Here is a 19,535-nt window from a genome sequence, read left to right on the forward strand (position 1 = left end):
GTGCTCCAGTCAGGGCCGGGCATGGTCCCCAGCACCCAGAGCCCACGTGGACAAGGGCTCGTGCGCCCGGTCGGCTGCAGACTCTCCCGGGCTGCTTGCTCACAGAGGCCTGCTCTGAGCCTTGTTGCGGCTCCTGTCCCTTCCCTCCGGCTCATGTCGGCAGTGCTCGGGGAACCCTGGTGCTCGCCCCACCCCGCATGCCAACGGTGTCTGCTGACCGGGGAGCCTGGGCATGTGGAGGGGCTCGCCGGCTGTCCCCCTGTGCCGAGCCCCCGAGGCCCGGCGCAGACACTTGCGGCTCCAGGAGCCCCTTCCCCAACAGCCGCCTGAGCCCGGCAGGAGGGCGGCTCCCAGCAGGGAAGCGGGGCCTGACTCGGGCACCTCTGCAGTCGCATCCCCTGACACAGGGAGGGTAGATGCCACAGCGGGCCCCGGGCCAGTGTGCCCGCATCTGCTGAGCCAACGGGAGGGGCAGGCCAGACTGACCACTCAGCACGCCCAGGGGCAGGCGACAGCACAGCGGGGAGGGCGCTGCCCTGCACGCCGCGGACCCTGCCCATCCCCAGCATCTCACAGGGACTCCGCAGCACCGCCAGGAGTAACTCCTGAGCATGGTTGGGGGTGTGCAGGATGACATTGCTTTGTCCATTCCCCCCTGCCACAAGGAGCTTAGGTTCATCCTGGTCACACCCACCAAGGTGCTCCCGAGTCACTCCCATTTCTTGGTTTATCTGTAACTACTTCTCTATGCTGTCTTCCCCAAACAGTTAATCAGCTTTTCCCCCTAATCTGACTGTTAATTTGTAAAGTCAGACCTTTCTAGCACACTGAACTTAGATATTTTAAGTTAATATTGCCTTTCTCCTCTCCTTATGTCTTTTGAATACTTTAAAGCAATGTCCTTGGGGGCTGGAGCAATAGCACAGCGGGTAGGGCGCTTGCCTTGCACTCGGCCAAGCCAGGCTGACCCAGGTTCGATTCCCAGTATCCCATATGGTCCCCTGAGCACCACCAGGGGTAATTCCTGAGTGTAGAACCAGGAGTAACCCCTGTGCATCGCCGGATGTGACCCAAAAAGCAAAAAAAAAAAAAAAAAAAAAAAAAAAAAAAAAAAAAAAAAAAAGGCAATGTCCTTTTTTGTATAGACACAAGAAGACAGTATGCTTTTGTAACTTGTGACTTAATTGGCTCCGAATATTATTCATTCCCAGGCACCTGCTTTCTCTACTTAAGCCTCAGTTGCCCTCAGTTCCTAGCACCCCAAAAGCAGGGTCCCGACGAGGGACGGGACGGATCCAGGGCAAGCGGTGAGTTATGTGCTACCCTGGCATCGAGATGGGCCTGGCCAAAGTGCCTAATTCTTAACTGTAAGTTAAGAGCTTGGTCATGGACAAATGCTGTCATGATCCAAAAGTAATGATGAAACTTAGGACCCTGCTAGCGATAGGAAAGATTAATCTGGCCTGAGCACTGTAGTCTGAGATCGAGATGGCCCCAGGAGAGCAATTCTATAAGCTTAATGCATTTCTTACTGTGCCCATACAAAATGATTAATATTGTGAATGCTTATGTGTTTGCTGGATGAGGAGAGGAGAAACACACTCATGGGACTCCGCCCTTGGGTGGATGGTCCTGCTGAAGGAGAATCTGTCCTAGGAGAAGCATCCCATGAAGGAAAAGAACTTTACCCTTATTGATGGTGACCACACCTATGTGTACGCCCCAACCCCCTCATGCTGGGGGCATTTAACTAGGCTGGAAGAGAGAGCTGAAGGCTGTGGTAGATCCAGAGAGAGGACGGAGCCAAGAGTGCAGGAGGATGGAAGATTGAATAAACGGTAACTAATCAGCAACCAGCTTGGTCCTCGTTCTTCCTTCGCCTGTCCTTGGCCAACAGCCGTCCCAATCCAGCCCATACACAGTGGTTCCAGAGCACCGAACGCGGGCGGTGAGACACAGCCGGCCCAGAGAGCCCGCGAGTGCACACGCCCATCGGCGTGCTTTAGTTTTCTATAGGTGTGACCAAAAAAACCCAAATAAATAAAAAGAGCATCCTGGGTTGGAACAACAGTAGAACGGGGAGGGCGTTTGCCTTGCCACGGGCAGACCCGGGGCCAATCACTGGCGCCCCATACAGTTCCTTGGACCCCGCCAGGAGTGATGCTTGAACACTGAGCCAGGAGGAAGCCCTGAGCACCGCCAGGTGTGGCCCCAATCTCAAAACCCAGCCAACCCACGGCCAGCAGGTGCCATAGTGTCCAGCCGTCTCTGTGAAACCGGAGCCCCAGCTCCACTCTTGCCTGGCCCCGAGACCCCGGCAGAGTGGGAAAACCCACGTCCAAGGGGGCATCTCTCTGAAGACAAAGACAGACCCCAGTGGGGGCAGCCTGGGGCCGTGAACGGGGCAGTCGCATGCCAGAGTGAGGTCGGCGGAAACAGAGAGGAGCAGAACAACTCAGAGTGGGGCTGGGCTGCCACAGGGACCCTCGCACGCAGCCAGGGGAGCCGCCAACACCGAACCCGGGGACAGAGAGGCAGCCAGGGCCCAGTCTGCAGTGGGCCTGTCTAAAGGCCAACGGAAACAACCGCCCCAGCGTCCACGGCCCAGGGCCTGGGCGGGGGTGGGCAGGGGCCTTGAGGAACCACAGAGGCGGGGACTGGAAGGGGAGAAGTGCCCTCGGCCAAGACTGCGGAGGCGGGAAGAAGGGCTCTGGGGCCTGGAACAGGCTCTCCGCAACGCAGCTGCCTGCAGAACACAGCCAGGAGGAGACAGGAAGTCAACGCACACGTTCCCGCCAGCCTCGCGAGCAGAGCCGCATCAGAGTCCTGCGCGGAGGGCCGGAGAGACGGGAGAGCGGGGAGGGCGCTTGCCTTGATGGATCAGGGTTCAAGGCCCGGCAGCCCAGGGGGTCTCCTGAGCTAGGGAGCGAGGGTAAGCCCTGAGCACTGCAGGCCACGGCCCCTGAGCCAACCGACCCAGCAAGAAAGCGAAAGTTCTCGCTGTGCGAGCGGGTGGGCAGGCGGCCCTGGCCAGCGGCCTCTGGAAGGACACCTCCCCTGTCCCAGGACAGGCCCCACCCAGCCAGGCTCAAGTGCCCGCCTCAGAGTCGGCCTGACTCTGTCCTCCTGTCGCCGGATCCAGGACGTGCCCAGGAGTTCCCCGTCTCTCCCCGCGACAGGGAGCCCCTCGGGCGTGAGCTGCTTCTATCAGAAGCGTTGCTGGCTCTGGAACAACCCCCAGTCCTGCACATCAAGGCATGCCTGGCTCCTCCGCACGTCACTAATTTATGTCTGGATTCTGGGCTGGAGAGATAGCACAGCGGGGAGGGCGTTTGCCTTGCACGTGGCCGACCCAGGTTCGATTCCCGGCATCCCATATGGTCCCCTGAGCACCGCCAGGAGTAATTCCTGAGCACAGAGCCAGGAGCAACCCCTGTGCATCGCTGGATGTGACCCAAAAAGCAAAAAAAAAAAAAAAAAGTCTAGATTCTTCTGGAGCGGGGTCTTGCACCCAAGGCCTCACACACGCAGACAGAGCAAGTGTCTGAATGTTGCTCGGAGAAACCCGAGGATGCTGAGCAACAAGCCTCAGGAACGGGCCCCCACTCTGCTCTGTGCAAGCCCCCGTGGAGGACTGTGGAGGGGGGGCAAGGCCTCGGGAACCTCCTCCCGGGTGCGAGCCGTGAGTTCCAGGCAGTCCCCCGCGGGGCCCCTCTGCGCACGGACTGCAGGACACCGGCCTCCACAGCGCGGGGAAGAACACTGACTCAGAGGCAAGCCCGGGGCCGTCCTGTCGCCGGCCAGGGAGCCCGACGCGGGAAGCCCAGGGCCGGCCACTGCCAGTGAGGCAGGGAGTGTGTGAAGCAGCAGCGCGCCTGTGGGTCGCAGGTCAATGTGTAAGGGCGGCCAGGAAAGCTCTAGAAAAGGCAAGAAGCGGCTCTGAGCCCGGAAGGTAAAAAAGAGTGACAAGAGGAGCCGGGTACCCACCGTGCACCGACAGACAAGCCAGCCCTGGAGGCTCTGGCGGGCAGGGGGAGATCAGAGATCCAACACATTGGGGACCCACAGGGGACCCGGAGAGTCGTGCGGTCAGCAATGCTGGCCCAGGGCTGGGAAGACTCGGGGGCCCAGGCTCCCCCTCTCCCACCCCCAACACGCCTGCAGTCTGCGGAGGAAGCTCAGTGGCTTCACACTCTCCCCAGCCCTGCGTGAACCTCTCCCCCCGCGCGCTCTGGGCCCCAAGAAGCAGGTGCCGTGGGTTTTCAAACTGCAGGTCGAGACCCCACGGGTGGATCAAGGAAATAAACCAGATGGTGTCAGACTGGAAACCAAAAGAAGCAAGACAGCAGGGGCCGGAGCACGCTCGGCGGCTGTTAATAAGGACGAGGCAGCTCTGAGAGTGGCGCCACCAAATGATGGCGGGACACCGGGGCGGGAGAGGCCAGCGCAGGTCAGGCGGGCCGTTCATGGCGCCCGGCAGACCAGCGGAGCCAGGGAAATCCGGCTAGAAACTGGCCGCAGCGGTCGCCCGGGGCAGGGGAGGACGATGCGGAGACGGCCACTCTGCACCTGGCTCCTCCTGCTCTGACGTGAAGAAACCATCTGCGTGCGTCACAGCTCGTAAGAACAAGCCCTGGGCGAGGCCGTCCACCTGCAGCGCCTGGACACCAGGGTGGCCCCCGACCTTGCTGCAGGCAAGAAACACCAGCCAGGCCTCCTTTTCTGCCCGTTTCTGCTCTAACTGCGGCGGCAGGGAGGGCGGGAAAGCGCCCCCCACAGAGGGAAGCGGTGAGTGCTCACTGCTCTCGCTCCTCGTGGACTTGACAGGGTTGTTAGGACCTAGAAGACCACAAAAGTACACCCCCGCCCCCCAACACACACACACCCAACACCAACTCCTTTCTAAGTCTAGAATTCAGGGTAGGAAATAGAAGTAGCACGCGATTCCATTTGCTTTAGAACTCTGTGTACATGCTATGAACACACCCCCTGTGCTTCTATCCCTCTGTAGAAGGTCAGGTACCAGCTTTATTTGAGGGAAATGCTTTTAAGCAGTTTTTCATTTTAAAAATATCTACTAGGGGAGTGAGGAGGGAGAATCCAGAGTGAAGGTAGATGCAGAGAGAGGACGGATCTAGGACTGCGGGAGATGAGGAAGATGGAAGATTGACTAAACGGTGGCATAATTTCAACATCCCCCAATCTACATTAAGAATCAACAGCCTCAGCCAGATGAGATCAGAGCAGCCGCGCATGACACGGCCCCTTGCTCCTTAAAGAATATGATCCGGGAGGGCTACTAACCCATTTTGGCACCCAGAGACTTACAGAAATGCATCTAGACTGTGAGCTGAGCTACGACCCCATGCCGCCGGGGGAGGAGACGGATTTTCTCCCCCAACGCTTTCTTTCTACGGGGAAGATGGCAGAGGCAGCGCCAGCAGCAGTGCCCATGTGGCGTCCGCCATTTTCTAGGACTCACAACCCAGAGGTACTAGCTTGTCCTGACGTGGCGTGCAAGAGATCATGGGATGGGGGTGTTACCGGCACACCCTCGCCCAGATGAGATCTAGAGCAGCCACGCACAACACGGCCCCTCTGCTAAAACAATAGAACTCCAAGAGCTCCTATAATCGTCATTCTCAGCAATGGAAAACAAACTGTCAAGTGATTCCTTTTCAGCAGGTTTGATTGTTGGGGAAAATTCCAAATAATAATAGTCAGTTGTCTGTTGAAATATTGAATGTATCCAAAGTATAGAGAGAATAAAGTGAAGATCATTGGCTACTCAGGTGTGGGGTGTGGGGGAGGTGGGGCGTGGGAAGGGGGTATATTGGGGTTCTTGGTAGGGGAATAGGTGCACTGGTGAAGGGATGGGGGTTTGATCATTATATGACTGAGACTTAAACCTGAAAGCTTTGTAACTTTTGTCACAGTGATTCAATAAAATAAAATTAAAAAAGAAAGAAAAAATATCTACTAGGGGAGCTGGAGCGATAGCACAGCGGGGAGGGCATTTGCTTTGCACGAGACCGACCCGGGTTCAATTCCCAGCATCCCATATGGTCCCCCGAGCACCACCAGGGGTAATTCCTGAGTGCAGAGTCAGGAGTAACCCCTGTGCATCGCTGGGTGTGACCCAAAAAGAAAAAAAAATCTACAAAGGGGTGGAGAGAGCAAAGAGGGTAGGGCACCTGCCTGGCACATGGCTGACCTGGAGTCACTCCCCAGCACCACACAGTTCCCCAGGCCCTGCCAGGAGTGACCCCTGAGCACAGAGCCAGGAGCACAAGCCTGAGCCCCGTCAAGTATGAGCCCAAAACCAAATTAAAAAAAAAAAAATTAAATTAGGAGCCAGAGTGACAATACAGCGGGGAGGGTGTTTGCCTTGCATGCGGCTGACCTGGTTCAATCTCACCGAGCAGTGCTCTCACCCCAGCAGTGCTCACGACGTGCCCCTGGCTGTGTGCTCGCTCAGGGCTCTCTCCTGGCGGTACCTGGGGACCGTAGGCCCGGCCAGCCGCACGAGAGTGCCTTGGCCTCTGTCCTCTCTCCAGCCCCGAGAGAGGCAGGTATGTCCAGACTGCACTGACACTCCACCCAGCCGGGAGAGAGCGAGGCCCCGCCGGGCATGTACCTTGCCATCGGAGGCGGTGTTGATGCGGTAGTGGTACACGCGGCCCTCGTAGCGCAGCGAGATGGACCTCTGCCCGGGGCTGCTCTCGCTCTCCCGCACCAGGAAGCTGCCGTTGATGCCGCTGCTCAGCAGGTACTCGGCGGCGTTGCGGGACACGGGCCCGTGGTACCAGGAGTGCTTCTCCAGGCTGTTGACGGGCGTGATGTAGTTGCTGGGCACCCAGCCCTGCCCGTTCTTGGTCTGGGCTTCGCACCACTCCCCATTGTGGTTGTAGCCCAGGACACGGAGCTTCTCACCTGCCGAGACAAGAGCTCCATCAGACTCCTGGCCCAGCGCGGCGACAGGCACCGGGAACGCCGACCCAGGGCACTTCCTGTGTGCACCAAGGACGCAGCCGTACGGCATTTCCTCCCACCCGTCTGTTACGCTCACTCAAGGGCTCTCTTCCTGAACACGAGGGAGATCCTCGGGGACACACTCTCTGTTTCCAGTGCCCAGCCTGGCTGTCCTTTCCGGGGGGGACGGGAAGGCTGTCAGTGCCGAGTGCTCTCCCCAAGGGAAGGGGCTGCTCCCGGCTCTAACTCGGAGCTTCCAAGTGGCCGGGGCGGCCAGCCTCGCCAGTGCCCCCTGCTCCCTGTCCGCAGCCCCATTACCTTTGGTGATGCTCAGAGTGTTGTCCCCGCTGGCCACGAAGTCGTAGAGGGCAACAAAGAGGTTGGGGTCATTTTCGCTGGGCCCAGCGAGGAGGTTCTCCTTGGAGTTCCAGCGGGCGGCCTCGCTCAGGCCCTGGGGCTCCAAGTCAGACGCCACGGGCCTCTGGAGAGCTTCTGGAAGAGGAAGAGGGAGGAAGAGGTCAGGGCCACACAGTCACGGCTCTGCTGCTCTGGTGCGTCTGCACACCTCATGGCTTAATGGGCCAGGGCCGAAAAGCGAACGTCTGCTTGTCCAGATCTGGGGAAAACACGCACTTTCGTTCCAAGGTGCTAACTACGATTCCCCAGCGCATGACGCGTGTTCAATGAAAACATTAAAATGACTTCAGCCAGAAACAGGCAGTCTTCACGTCTTTGACAAGGCTTGTGTTACCTTAAAAAAAAATCAAAATCACCATCTAATAGTATATATGCATGTGGACACACACACACACACACTTTGGCTTTTGGGTCATACCCGGTAGTGCTCAGGGCTCGCGCCTGGCTCTGTGCTCAGTGCTCACCGCTGGCTCGGTGCTCAGGGGACCATACATGGCACATGCGGTGTGGGGGTTTGTGCCAGGGCAGTCACCATCCTCCTGCACTCTCTCTCCCACCCCATCAGATAACACAGAGGGCTGAAGTGAAACATCAACACTCAAACTTTCTCGCTCCTCACCAAGAGCCTCCTTTATTTTCCAGCGGAGGCCGACACTCCGCAGGAGACAAGTGCCTCCCTTCCCTCTCCCAGCCCCCCTGCCGGGTAACCCTGGGCTGCCCCTGCTCCCACAGCAGCGCCCCTACGACCACAACTGTGCTGTAAGAGAGATCGGACTACGCTGAGGAGAGAGAAATAAACGGGCTAATGACAGGCCTGGGGCCTTGGCCTTCCCTTCCCCCCGTCCTTCGTCCATCCGCTGCCGTGGGTTGGCCAGGGGAACGGTTCTCGGTCACTGAACGCTCGAGACCCCTCGTGTGCCCCCATGCTTTTCTTTGGAAACTCACACCCTGCGGGCCAGGGCTTGGCCCACCTGGGGAAGACCCAAACTGCCCCCGCCCCAGGCCTCCTGCTCCTGCCTCTAGGCAGCCCTGCATTCTCACTGGCAGACTCCACCCTTTCTCTCGTGCTCCCAGCTAGGAACGGCCTCAACTATGGACTCCGTCAGGTCTCCCGCGGGGTCTCGGCAGCGGCCCCCGCCAGCGGGAGACGCGTCCATCCCCCGAGCCGGCAGTCAGAGTGCTCTGCCCTCTGTCTACCTTTCTGAGTCTGCCGTCCGGCAGCATGTCTCCTGCCTGGACGCAGCAGAGCCGGGCTCGGCCCCGACACCGCCCCTGAGCCCCGCCGGGCACAGCGCGCCCCCCGCGCGCCCCAAATACACAGAAACCAGCTGAGAAACACCTTATCACAACTGCCGTCCCGAGTCAGTTTCCCTTCCCGCCGAGGTTCTCCCTCACTTTCCTTCGCCCACACCCCGTGGTCACCTTTCCCAGTTCCGCCCTGGGCTGCGCCGCTTCCCTGCAGCCCCCACCCCAATGGCCCTGGAAGGACGGAGGGGGCTGGGGACAGCCTGGGGGCAACTGGAGGCATTCTCTGTTTGCTTAAAGGAGCTAATTTCCAAAGGGTCCTGAGCGATGGATTGTTTTTTTTGAAAAGGGTGTGGTGAAAGTCAAACCTGTGCTCCCGCGCATGTGTGCTCATAACAATGCACATGCACGCTCATGACAACACATGTGTGCTCATAACAACACATGTGCGCTCCTGACAACAAACACATGTGTGCTCGTGACGACACACACACACACACACACACACACACACACACACACACACACGAGTGTTTCTTCTGGTTAGCAGAGACGCACTGCGGCCACCTGTGATGGAGGGAACTTGAAATCCTCATCGGGGGAAATGACAGGAAGTCAAACTTAGGCTAGGGACGTGGCTCGGGTTGAGCATGTGCCTTGCACTTGGAGGGCCTGGGTTTGACCCCCCACACTGGGTGAGGGGGGGATCCTGGGGCTGGGAAGACAGATGGGAGGGCTGAGTGCTCAGCCTGTATAAGGCCCGTGACCAAGTAGAGGGCAGCCCCCGAGGGCCAGAGGATGAGGTGCCCAAAACCCAAACAAAACAAAAACTCAGCCAGGGAGACAGGGCGGGGTGTAAGAGCCCTGCGGGCAAGGCAGCCTGAGCCCTGAGCTCTACAGCCCCCAGAGCACTGCCAGAGGCGGTCCTGTCAGGCCTGTGACAAAGCGTCTCCAGGAGAGGCCCCGAGGTCCCCAACACTGAAAGCACACCCCCTCCCACCACACACACACCTGAACAGAAAAAGCAAACCGGGGGGCTAGGAGAGATAGTACAGCAGGTAGGGCGCCCGCCTTGCACACGGACGGTCCGGTCTGATTCCTGGCGCCCCAGAAAGAGCGCTTGCCAGGAGCGAGACCCCTGGGCACGGAGCCAGGAGGAAGCCCTGGGCATGCTGGATGTGGCGCCAGAACAGTAACAGAGCAGACTGGCAAGAGGCGGTACGGGTTCTAACCGGGAGAGGACGGGAGGGCTGCCGGGCGCTGCGCTGTGTCAGACACGGAAGGTGCCGCAGGACCGTCTCATTCTTCCTCTGCGGCGGTCCAGGGCCCCCAGGCAGCCTTCCCGGGGGCTGGCGCCCATCGCAGGGCAGGACCAGGCAGGAGGCGGTGCCTCGGACCTATTTGGCCCACCTAGTTGGATCCCTGGCACCACGTGGTCCCTAAATACCACTGGGAGTGAGCCCCAAGTACAGGGCCAAGAGCAGCCCGAGCCCTGCCACCGTGCACCCCCAATCACAAAACAGAGCAACAGGCGCCCCAGCGACAGCTGACGGTCAAGGCCAGTGCTTCATAGCCCATTCCCCACCGTGGCCCCCTTCATCCCACCAGAGGGCCCCCAGGTCTCATGCCTGAACCCTGCTCCGCCCCGGTTCACGAGATTTTAACACCCACGGTCTCCTGGAAATATCCTGGGGGCCACTGGGACCCGCTGGGCAAGCCGGGTCTAGGCTGACCTTCCAGAAACATGACCGCAGAGCTTCAGGAACGGGCCTTCTGGCGAGGGTGTCTCTGGACTCGGGCAACGTGTCCTTCAGCACAGCACAAGGCAAAGCAAGGCACACTGTGCTGTCACTCTGCTTTGCAACTTTGTTCAGTCAAGAAAATCGGTTTATGTAGAGACACAGGAGGAGAGATGGGAGGGGTGTGCTCAAGAGCCTCCAGAGGGAAGACAAACAGAGACTAGAGCACGCACCTCACGCAAGACGCACCTCACGCCCAGGCCACTCTGCAGGCCGGAAATGCACCTGTCGTCTAAATGGTGAGGCAAAGATCACCTCAGGATCATCTCTGTGGGGGCCCGAGCGGGAGCACAGTGGGGGAGGCGTTCGCCTTGCATGCAGCCAACCCAGGTTCAATTCCCGGCATCCCATAGAGTTCCCGGAGCATTGCCAGGAGTGATTCCTGAGAACAGAGCCAGGAGGAAGCCCTGGCGTGACCCAAAAAGCCAACAAACAAACAAAAGGTCGTCTCTGGACCTGGCGGTGTTGGGCTGAAGTGCAGCCTCACGGCAGGCGCACACCTCGCCCCGTACCCTGGCCTTTCGCCAGACCCTGCGAAGGACGCTGTGTCTGACTGTCATGGGGGCCCTCTTGTAGGTCGGGGCAGGGATCTGCTATGCCAGTGATGAAACCTGGGGCCTTGCACCTGCTATAAAGCCACGGTCCCGGCCAAGGATTCTCAAGACACGAGAGCTCCTGCGTAATAAGAAAACAGTAAATCCCTTCACCCTGGAGAAATGGGAACAAATCCCAACCAAGCATTTACAATGTTAATGCACGGACAGCCCCGCAGGCAGGCCAGGGGCACAGGCCTTGCAGGAGGGAGCCTGGGCTGGGATCCCAGGCAAAAACCCAACCGAACCCTTGCAAATTCTCCAGCAAACTGACAGCGCCGTTTCTTAAGGCTGATAGTGAACGTGAGAAATCCGTGGAATGGGTACAACTGTTGTGACACTTCAGGATGGTCGCTGGACACACAAACTGAAGGCTTGGAGAAGTCTGCATCGAAGGGCTGAGGAGAGCCTACGACAGGGGTGTTCCAGCCCCAAATCCAGTCCCCAGAACCACGTGACCCTGGCCCCAACCCCCAGGCACTGCTGGGTAGCACGGAACCAGCAGGCCCACTTTGCAGGGTGAGTCCTGCAGGGGGCTCAAAGCTGTGAAACACCACCGGGGAGCCAGTCCCCCACCCCCAGACCACTGCCCTTGAGGACCTGACTGTAAGACCCCAACAGGGCCTGTATGGACTGATTTTGAAATGCTGAGACAGAAATGGAAACATACAAACCCTCAAAACAAGGAAAGTTAGTTTGTGGTCTGGCCATTAAACCGAGTAAATTCATAAAGCCGTTCAAAAACGTTTGGGAAGACTCATAACACGCTTTAGAAGCACTGGCGTTACTAGCCAGTCTCTCGACAGCGCGAAGCCAATCTTGTAAGGACTGAAAAAGAATGCGAAAGGCACCCGAACCCCCAGGAGAATGGCGGAGGGCGCGTACAGCAGGTGGGCCCTTAGCGCAGTCAGGACAAGTCCGGAGCACTGCTGGGTATGGCCCCCTGCCCCCAAAAAGGGACGACTCAGTAAGTCTGGGGGGGTTGGCAAACACTGGGGGGGCTCTGCCTGGTGAATGCAGACGGGCCAACCGCTCACCAGGGGCTGGGGATTGCCCTTCTAAACAGAAACCAGAAAGAAGTCTGCGGAGGGGAGGGGGGAGAGGCTCTGACCCGGCTCCCTGCACTGCCCGCTGGGGTCTCCATCCCAGGCCAAGAGCTCGGGACTGGCAGATGAGGCTGTACAGGAAATTAGCCCCAAGTCAGGCAGACAGAAACACTTTCTTCTCAAGTGCCCTCTGACCTCTCCAATCTTAGGCAGCGTCTGGAGTTGAGCAGGGGAAGGCGCTTGGAAAGCACCTGGGGTGGGCAGGAGATGGACACTGGCCTGGGGTCCGCTAGGGACCTCAAGTGTGGGCCCCGCAGAGCAGGTCCCCTCCCCTGCATGCCTCTGCCCGGGGCGGCAGGCACTGGGACCCTCATGCCGGGGGACAAGCAGCTGTCAGGAAGGAAGGGGCCTCCTGCTTTGGATTCCACAGGATGCCAGGGTCCCAGGCGAGCGGCACGCCATCCTCCGCCCCATGCTCCTGCCCCGTCCCAAGACGGCCCGCGCCCCGCGGGAAGGATTGCTCACGCACGCCTGGAGCGAGGCGGGCCTGAGGTGCAGCCACAGGCCAGGCCGGGCCCGCCGCCGACTCCCCATCCAGGCTGATGTCAAAACTGACTCACGGCGCATACACGCCAGATTCCTGGCTGCGTTTCCCGGGGGGCTGTGCCTGGTTCCGGCGAACAAGGCCCGAGCTGTAGAACGTTCCTGTCTCTCGGCTGTGAGGCCGCCCTCCTCCCAGCCTCCGTGCCAGGAAGCCAGGCCTCTGGAGGAGCCCCGGGTTGCATTCAAAAAGGAGGTTCAGATCCGCTCCCTTCATCAGCTCCTCCGATTGGCTGCCGTGCCCATCGCTCTTGTCCAAGAGACTTAGTCATTCTCTGTCGTCACTGCGGCAGTGGGTACGTCCCCGCCCACCCGCCCCCGCGGCAGGCTTTACAGATATTTGAGTTTGGGGGCCGGATGCGGGTTCTGCCTGCAGCAAGTTCCATCCCCCACCCAGTGTGGCCCCCAAAGATGCAAAGAAGATATTTAAGCTTCGCCTCTTTGAAAGGGCCACTTCACCCGTTTAAAATCCCTTTGTGATTTTGTCTAGTGAATAAAGACATTTCTGACCTTTCTGCCCTGAGGAACGCCCTCTGGGGCCAGAGAGAGAGTGCAGCGGGGAAGGCTCGCCTGTGGCCGCCCTGGGTCTGGCCCCCAGTATCCTGTAGGTTCCCCCGAGCACCGCCAGGAGCAATGCCTGAGCACTGCTGGATGTGGCCCCCAAACCAACCAACCAAATACGTAAATGAATAACTAAAGCAGTTCTCTGGGGGCGGTGTGTGTGGGGGAAGCCTGCATTAGGAAGTCAGAGCAGAAAGCAGAAAGCCCGGGGGTGGGGGGAAATGTGCCCCAACCCCGTACAGGGGTGAGCAGGAAGAGCCAGCTCGAGCACCCCGCAAGAGAAGCCGCTGGGCTGCCTCCTGGACAACGGCACTAGGGGACCCAAGCGGGGCAGGGATGTCAGCACGCTGGTGGGCAACGCTACGCCCCGAAAACATATCAGTCCCTTATCAACGGTCTCCCGACATTTCACAATTCGAAGTATCTGGAGAGGGCCAGAGCGACAGAACAGGGGGTAAGGCTCTGGCCTTGCAGGAGGCTGCCCCGGGTTCGATCCCTGGCATCCCGTATGGTCCCCTGAGCGCCGCCAGGAGTGATTTGAGAGTAGAGAGCCAGGGGTAAGCCCTGAGCATGGCACGGTGTACCCCCACCTCCAAACAAAACAAAACAATGTATCTGGAGAGGGACCAGAGATAATAGAAGGAAAGTTGCATATGGTTTCCTCCTGAGCACAGAGCCAGGAGTAATCCCTGAGCACTGCCTGGATGTGATGCTCCCTCCAAAAAAAAACAAAAAAAAACCACACACCAAACAATCAAAACCCCCCAAACCTGGAGCAATCCCTAGCAGGTCGGAGCGCATGCTCTGCATGGCTCCAGGCGCCAAGCTGGCAGTGTGCCCTGAGCACTGCCAGGCATGGTCTGAATACCCTCATTCAAATAAATAAATCTTTACTTCATGGCAAATAAAAAAAAAAAAGGTGGGACCTCCAAACTACTAAGCAAAAATCATTTAACACCAAGATCATCCTTTCTCAAGGTTATGAATCACTGATGAAAAACGTTCACCAAGGATTTTCTTGGAGGGCCTATCCGGCCCAGCCCCGCAAGGGCCGAGGCGGTGACCCCCGCCCCCTGCCCCCACTGGCGAGTGGGAAGAGACGCTCACCCACACTCCAGGATGGGAGCGGGGCCCCTGGAAGCCTCCACGGGCGTGGGTGCCACAGGGGGCCCGCCCCATGGAGTAGGCCTGTCCGCAGGGCGGGCTAGGGGGGCGGCCCCTGCACTTGGCTGGCTTTCCATCATTTAATCCCTTGTTGCTTTACTCTTATCTCCTCTGTGGGGCTTTCATTATTCGCCTCCAGCTCAAGGAATCTCTGTCATTTAAAAATCTATAAAACAGATCCTTCAAGAAGGCAAGGCCCCGTGTTTATTTCATACACAGTTCCAACGATGAGATCATGCCCGGGGTATTCTCCAGCTAGTCCAGAACTGTTTCGGTCAACGTTTCAGAAAGAGAGCTTAAAGGAGCCATGTTCGTGCCACCCGGAACCCGAGGAGAGCCCTGTCCTCTGCACCCACGGGCCCTTGTTCTGTCGCTTAGACCCTTACAGCGCAATTCAAGTCGTTTTTGTTCTGTTTCTGGGTCCCACCCAGCACAGCTCACTCCTGAGTGGGCTCGGGGGACCCCGATGGGGTGCCGGGGATCGGACCTCGGCCTGCGGAGAGCCAGGCAAGTGCCCTGCTGCAGCCCAGCTACGAAGGGCATTCTAAGGTCAAGTCGGCCAAACGCAGCCTGGGTATGAGCGCCACACTCTGAGCCAAACCTGTCCACACCCAGAAACGGGCAGCCGCTGGGAAGTGGGGTCGGGCAGGCGGGGTGGACACTCTTGTCCTCATGGGAGAGTCGGTGACACGCAGCCCCGGCACGTCTCCGGAGGGCAGCGCTGGCCTGACGTGGAAGAACACGGGCTGGGTCCACACAGCTGCGGAGGGTCTCGAGGGTTCTCAAGCTTGCCCGGCCCTGGGCCCCTTCTGGCCTGGCGCCCTCCCTCTGACCGCCGAGTCTCACGCTGCGGGCGTCCCTGGGACACCCGGGCGGAGAATGGCCAGGCTGGAGCGGGCAGGCTGGCCAGCGTGCCGTGCGTGCCCGGAGGTGCTGGAACGTGACCGCCCAGGCCACCGGTCGCCGCCCCAACCCTCACACGGGCTGCTCGCACCCAGCCACCTCGGCACTCATTCCACCCGGGGAAAGGGAGCCCCAGTTTCGCTCCGAGAGCTCAAGGACCTTCAGGTCACTGCTTGGGTCTACGGGGTTGGTTGGTGGTTTTGGGGCCACACTTGGCAGCGCGCAGGGCCTACCCCTGGCTCACCACTCAGGACTCGCTCCCGGCAGGCTCAGGGGACCACGTGGGGTGCCAGGGGTCAAGCCCAGGTCACCCTCGAGCAAGGCAAAATGCCCTCCCCGAGGTACTATTGTTCCGGTTCCACCGCTCAGGTACTATGCACCTGGTTCCCAGAGCCCCAATGATCTGAGAGGGAGAGGGGCGTCCGGCCAATCAAACGACGCCCCTCTCTGCAGACAGGAATGCGGTTTTGTTACCTCGCACTTGCTACAGGCAACGACCAAGAGGGTTTCCAGAGAAAGCGGCTTCAGAAAAATAACATCCCCTCCCGCCCCGCCCCAAAGGCTACTAAAATCTTTTCACATTCTAATACTTTCAGACAGTTTTGTTTGGGTGGGGGGGTGCGGATTAGGAGTTGAAGGGAGGAGTGGGGAGGTAACAGGGTCCCTCTGGGGGATTGTTTGTGAGGTGCCATGACCGAGGGCAGGACCCTGACCGCTGGGCATCACCAGGCAATTCTCCACCCTCATCCCTTCCTGCAAAGCCCTGACACCCCCAAAGTGAAAACTACAGACAGCCGTAAGTGCTCGAGGGGCCAGCCGTCTCTGAAGCCCACGTGCCTGGGCAGTGAGCACGAAGAGCCCCCAGAACAGCAGCACCCCAAGCCCCTCTGAGCCCTGCCCCACAGGGGGACTCCCTCCCCCAAAGCTCTGGTCAGCCCTGACCTTCCCGAGCCCACATCGCCCCCAAAGACGTCTGTTCCGGCCCCTTCACCCCACCCTCGTGCTGCCACCAGGGGGTCTGCCCAAGGCAGAGCAGGGGCTCTACAGAAAACAAACAAAAACCCTCAAAAAACACCCTGGACGGGGGCCAAAGAGCTAGCACAGCAGGTAGGGCACGGGCCTTGCATGCGGCTGACCGGCGTTAGACCCCGGCCATCCCAAAGGGTGCCCCGAGCACCACCATGAGTGATTCCTAGCGCAGAGCCAGGAGTGACCCCTGAGCATTGCTGGGTGTGACCCAGAAATAGAGAAAACCAAAACCAAATGAAAACAAAACAAAAACCGCCCTGGAGGTGGCGGGGGCAGGAGGGCGCCTGGCCGGGCTCTCCACGAGCCAGCGGCACGCACAGGGCAAAGCAAGGCCGGTACGGGGATCGCGGGGGCCGCGGCAGCTCCCGCAGGACACGGGCCTGTCACGGGACAGGGAGGGGTGCTCCAGAAGCGTCCACACAGGCGCAAGAGGCCATTCGGCGTCTGCCTGGACTGTGCCATGGCCCACCCTTCACCTCCTCCTTCCCCTTCCCTTCCTCACTGCAGTGAGGGCTTCCGGACCGCCCGGGGCGGGGGTGGGGGGTCACACACCCCTGCTGTGACTTGTGGCAGTGACAGCTCGCAGACAGCCGAGGCCCACGCCTGGCACGAGTGGGCAGCCAGGGGGCTCAGCTCGACTCAGGACTGCAGGGTGGGGCCAAGGCTTGGAGCCATGCCTGGGGGTTGCCCCCAAGGCCCCTGGCCTGCAGAGCGACCCGCCAACAGGCCCTGGGCTCCCCTGCAGCCCCCCGTGCGGCCCAGCACCCACACCCCCGGCTCACCCTTGGCTCACGGCTGTGCCATCAGGCCGCGCTGAGCAGCCCGGAGCGCGCACGGCGGGAATGCCAGGGGTGATGCCGGTCGAAGGGTCAGAAAGCCCTGGACTCAGGACCCCTGGCCCCTGCAGGGAGGGGGTGTGTGTGGGGGGGCGTCAGTTTGCCCTAGCAGAGTAGAAACAGCAGGCGTGACTGGCAGCAGCGCGGAAAGGAACCGGACAGTGAACAGGGACCACGGCCAGGCCCTCAGACCAGGCGGGAGAGAAATCCATCTGTCGTGCTTTTGGAAGCAGGGCGCTGGGGCCAGAGAGATGGCACAGTGGGCAGGGTGCTTGCTCTGCACGCTGCAGACCCGGGTTCGATCCTCGGCACCCCATACGGTCCCCCAAAGCACTGCCAAGAGTGATCCCAGGGGTAAGTCCCGAGCATCGTGGGGTGTGACCCCAACAATAGAAATAAGCAAGCAGGGAGCCGGTCCCAGGCCCCTACAGCAGTGGGGACAGACCCTGACTCACCAGGAGGGGCCTGCACTGGCCAGAGACCCACATAGCCGCCCGCCGCCGCCCACCCCAGGCTGCACGCTGGGCAGAGGCCCTGGGCCTGCCGGGTCTTTCCCAGTGACCAGCCCATTGCGTGTAAGGGCTCAGCGTAGACCCAAGCCCAAGGTCATTTCTCCTGAGCCCTGGGTGGTCTCAATGCTCACCAGGCCCAAAGGGTGCTCTGGCTCCAAGACGTGGAGGTCAGTCCTAGTGACCAGTAAGCTCCACCTTTAGGTCCTCAGCACAGAGTGCTCGCGCTGCGGGTAAGGGTTAGGCCCTGAGGCGCTAGGGGTGTGTCCGAGGGTCCCAGCTCCTGTACTGGGAGACACGGGCCCCTCCTGGTGCACAGCCTCACTCTGCATGAACCCACAGTCCTGTTCCCCCGAGCTCCTGTGAGGGGACGCACCCGCCCTCAGCGTCCGCCCGTGCCACCAACGCCAACCTGCACCCTTGCACCTCTCCCCCGATCCTGCTCCATTTCCTCTCCCCCAGGACCCTCTCGCTCGCCCACCCTCTGCCCTCGTCCTCCCTCCGTCTCCGTTCCAGCTCATCTGTGCTCCCCGCTCCTGTCTCCGCCTCCCCCCCCTGCCCACGCCAGTTCCCACCCCACACGGTCTCGGACAGTCCCGGCGCCGTGGGTCTGCAAAGCGGGACTGGAAAAGCCACTGCGGAGTGTGGCCGCTCATGTGATCTATGGGCGAGCACTACTCCAGCGAGTGGCGCTCCCGCTGAACCGTCTCGAGAGGCAGGGAAACAATCCCACCTGCCACCCGTGCACTGTGTTCCTGCTCGCAGAACCCAACTGCGCCCCTGGGTCAGGGGTGGAGCACCTGGCGGGCAGGCCGGGGAGGGGCTGACCTCACTGCTGCATGGGGAGTGGAGTCCCTGCCCCCCGCCCCAGCTCTAGTCTCAATGGAACCCTTGTCTTGTGTTTAACCGTGACCCGCCACTGCAAAGATAAGCACAGCTCTTCCGACGGGCCCATCTGAGCTTTAGTTCTTGTCTCAGGCATACAGAAGTTCTAGGGTAATAAAATAACGTCCCCCAGGTTCATGGTTCATTAGGTATTTCACGTGACACCCCGAAGCTGAAGGTGCCCACGTAAAGATCTGAGACACGTATGTACAACAGAACGATCGCAAGCCTTCCCTCACTCACACCGCTACGCTTTCCTCGGGAGCAGCTGGAAGAGCGTCTCTCACCGAGTCTCAAGGGCCTGTCACCGTGTCCGACAACAGCACTCCATGTTTCTAAGCCCAGCCTGCTGCTTGGTTCCGGTTTCTATTTTCGATCAGCAAAACTCCGACATGATTTTACAACGAGGTAGTAAGCAGTGTGAGACTTTCAGATTTCATGTTTGGGGCCTTGGAAATACAACCTCTGGGGAGAAATAAAATTCCACCGTGGACCCACTGGGACATTTTCTTCCACAGCTGGAATATCCACTGTGGGAGTAGGAGCGGGTCCGAGGGAGGCAAGGTACGCTCCTCTCCGAGTCAAGGGTAGGGAGGGTTAGTTATCGGCATGAAAGCAAACTTGGAAACAAACTGTCCCACTGACAATCAGGAAAACGGGTGGGTTCTGCTCGACCCAATCGCCACTCCCGGCAGTGGAGATCCTGGCGAGGCCGACATCTCTGATGCTGAATTTTTGCCTGAGACAACGGTTCACATGTGCTTGATTCTCACTCGGGGCCAGACACTGCGCGAAACAATTCAGTGAAATATCTCATGCACCTCGCACAAACCCCCGGGGCAGGGAGGAGTGGGCAACGGCTTACAAAGGGATCCAAGGGGAGCATCGGGCGGCCCCAGGGCCTCTGTGTGGGTGTGACTTCCGGCTTCCCAACCCTCACACCCTACCGGTCCTCCGGGCCGGGCAAGCCTCTGGG

At 59.7% G+C, this 19,535-nt stretch overlaps 1 protein-coding gene across 3 annotated transcripts in view; it reads right to left on the reverse strand.

The window, feature by feature from the left end:
• Positions 1-19,535, reverse strand: part of ABL1 (ABL proto-oncogene 1, non-receptor tyrosine kinase) — a 95,841-nt gene that overhangs the window by 13,034 nt on the left and 63,272 nt on the right. For all 3 annotated transcript variants that reach the window (XM_055132731.1, XM_055132741.1, XM_055132735.1), the window contains exons 2-3: positions 7,291-7,464; positions 6,638-6,933 (exon numbers count right to left, since the gene is read on the reverse strand). In XM_055132731.1, the coding sequence (XP_054988706.1) occupies positions 6,638-6,933; positions 7,291-7,464 (470 nt within the window). The remainder of the gene's footprint in view (positions 1-6,637; positions 6,934-7,290; positions 7,465-19,535) is intronic.

Source organism: Sorex araneus, chromosome 1 (genome assembly GCF_027595985.1).
Source record: "Sorex araneus isolate mSorAra2 chromosome 1, mSorAra2.pri, whole genome shotgun sequence".
NCBI lineage: Eukaryota > Metazoa > Chordata > Mammalia > Eulipotyphla > Soricidae > Sorex > Sorex araneus.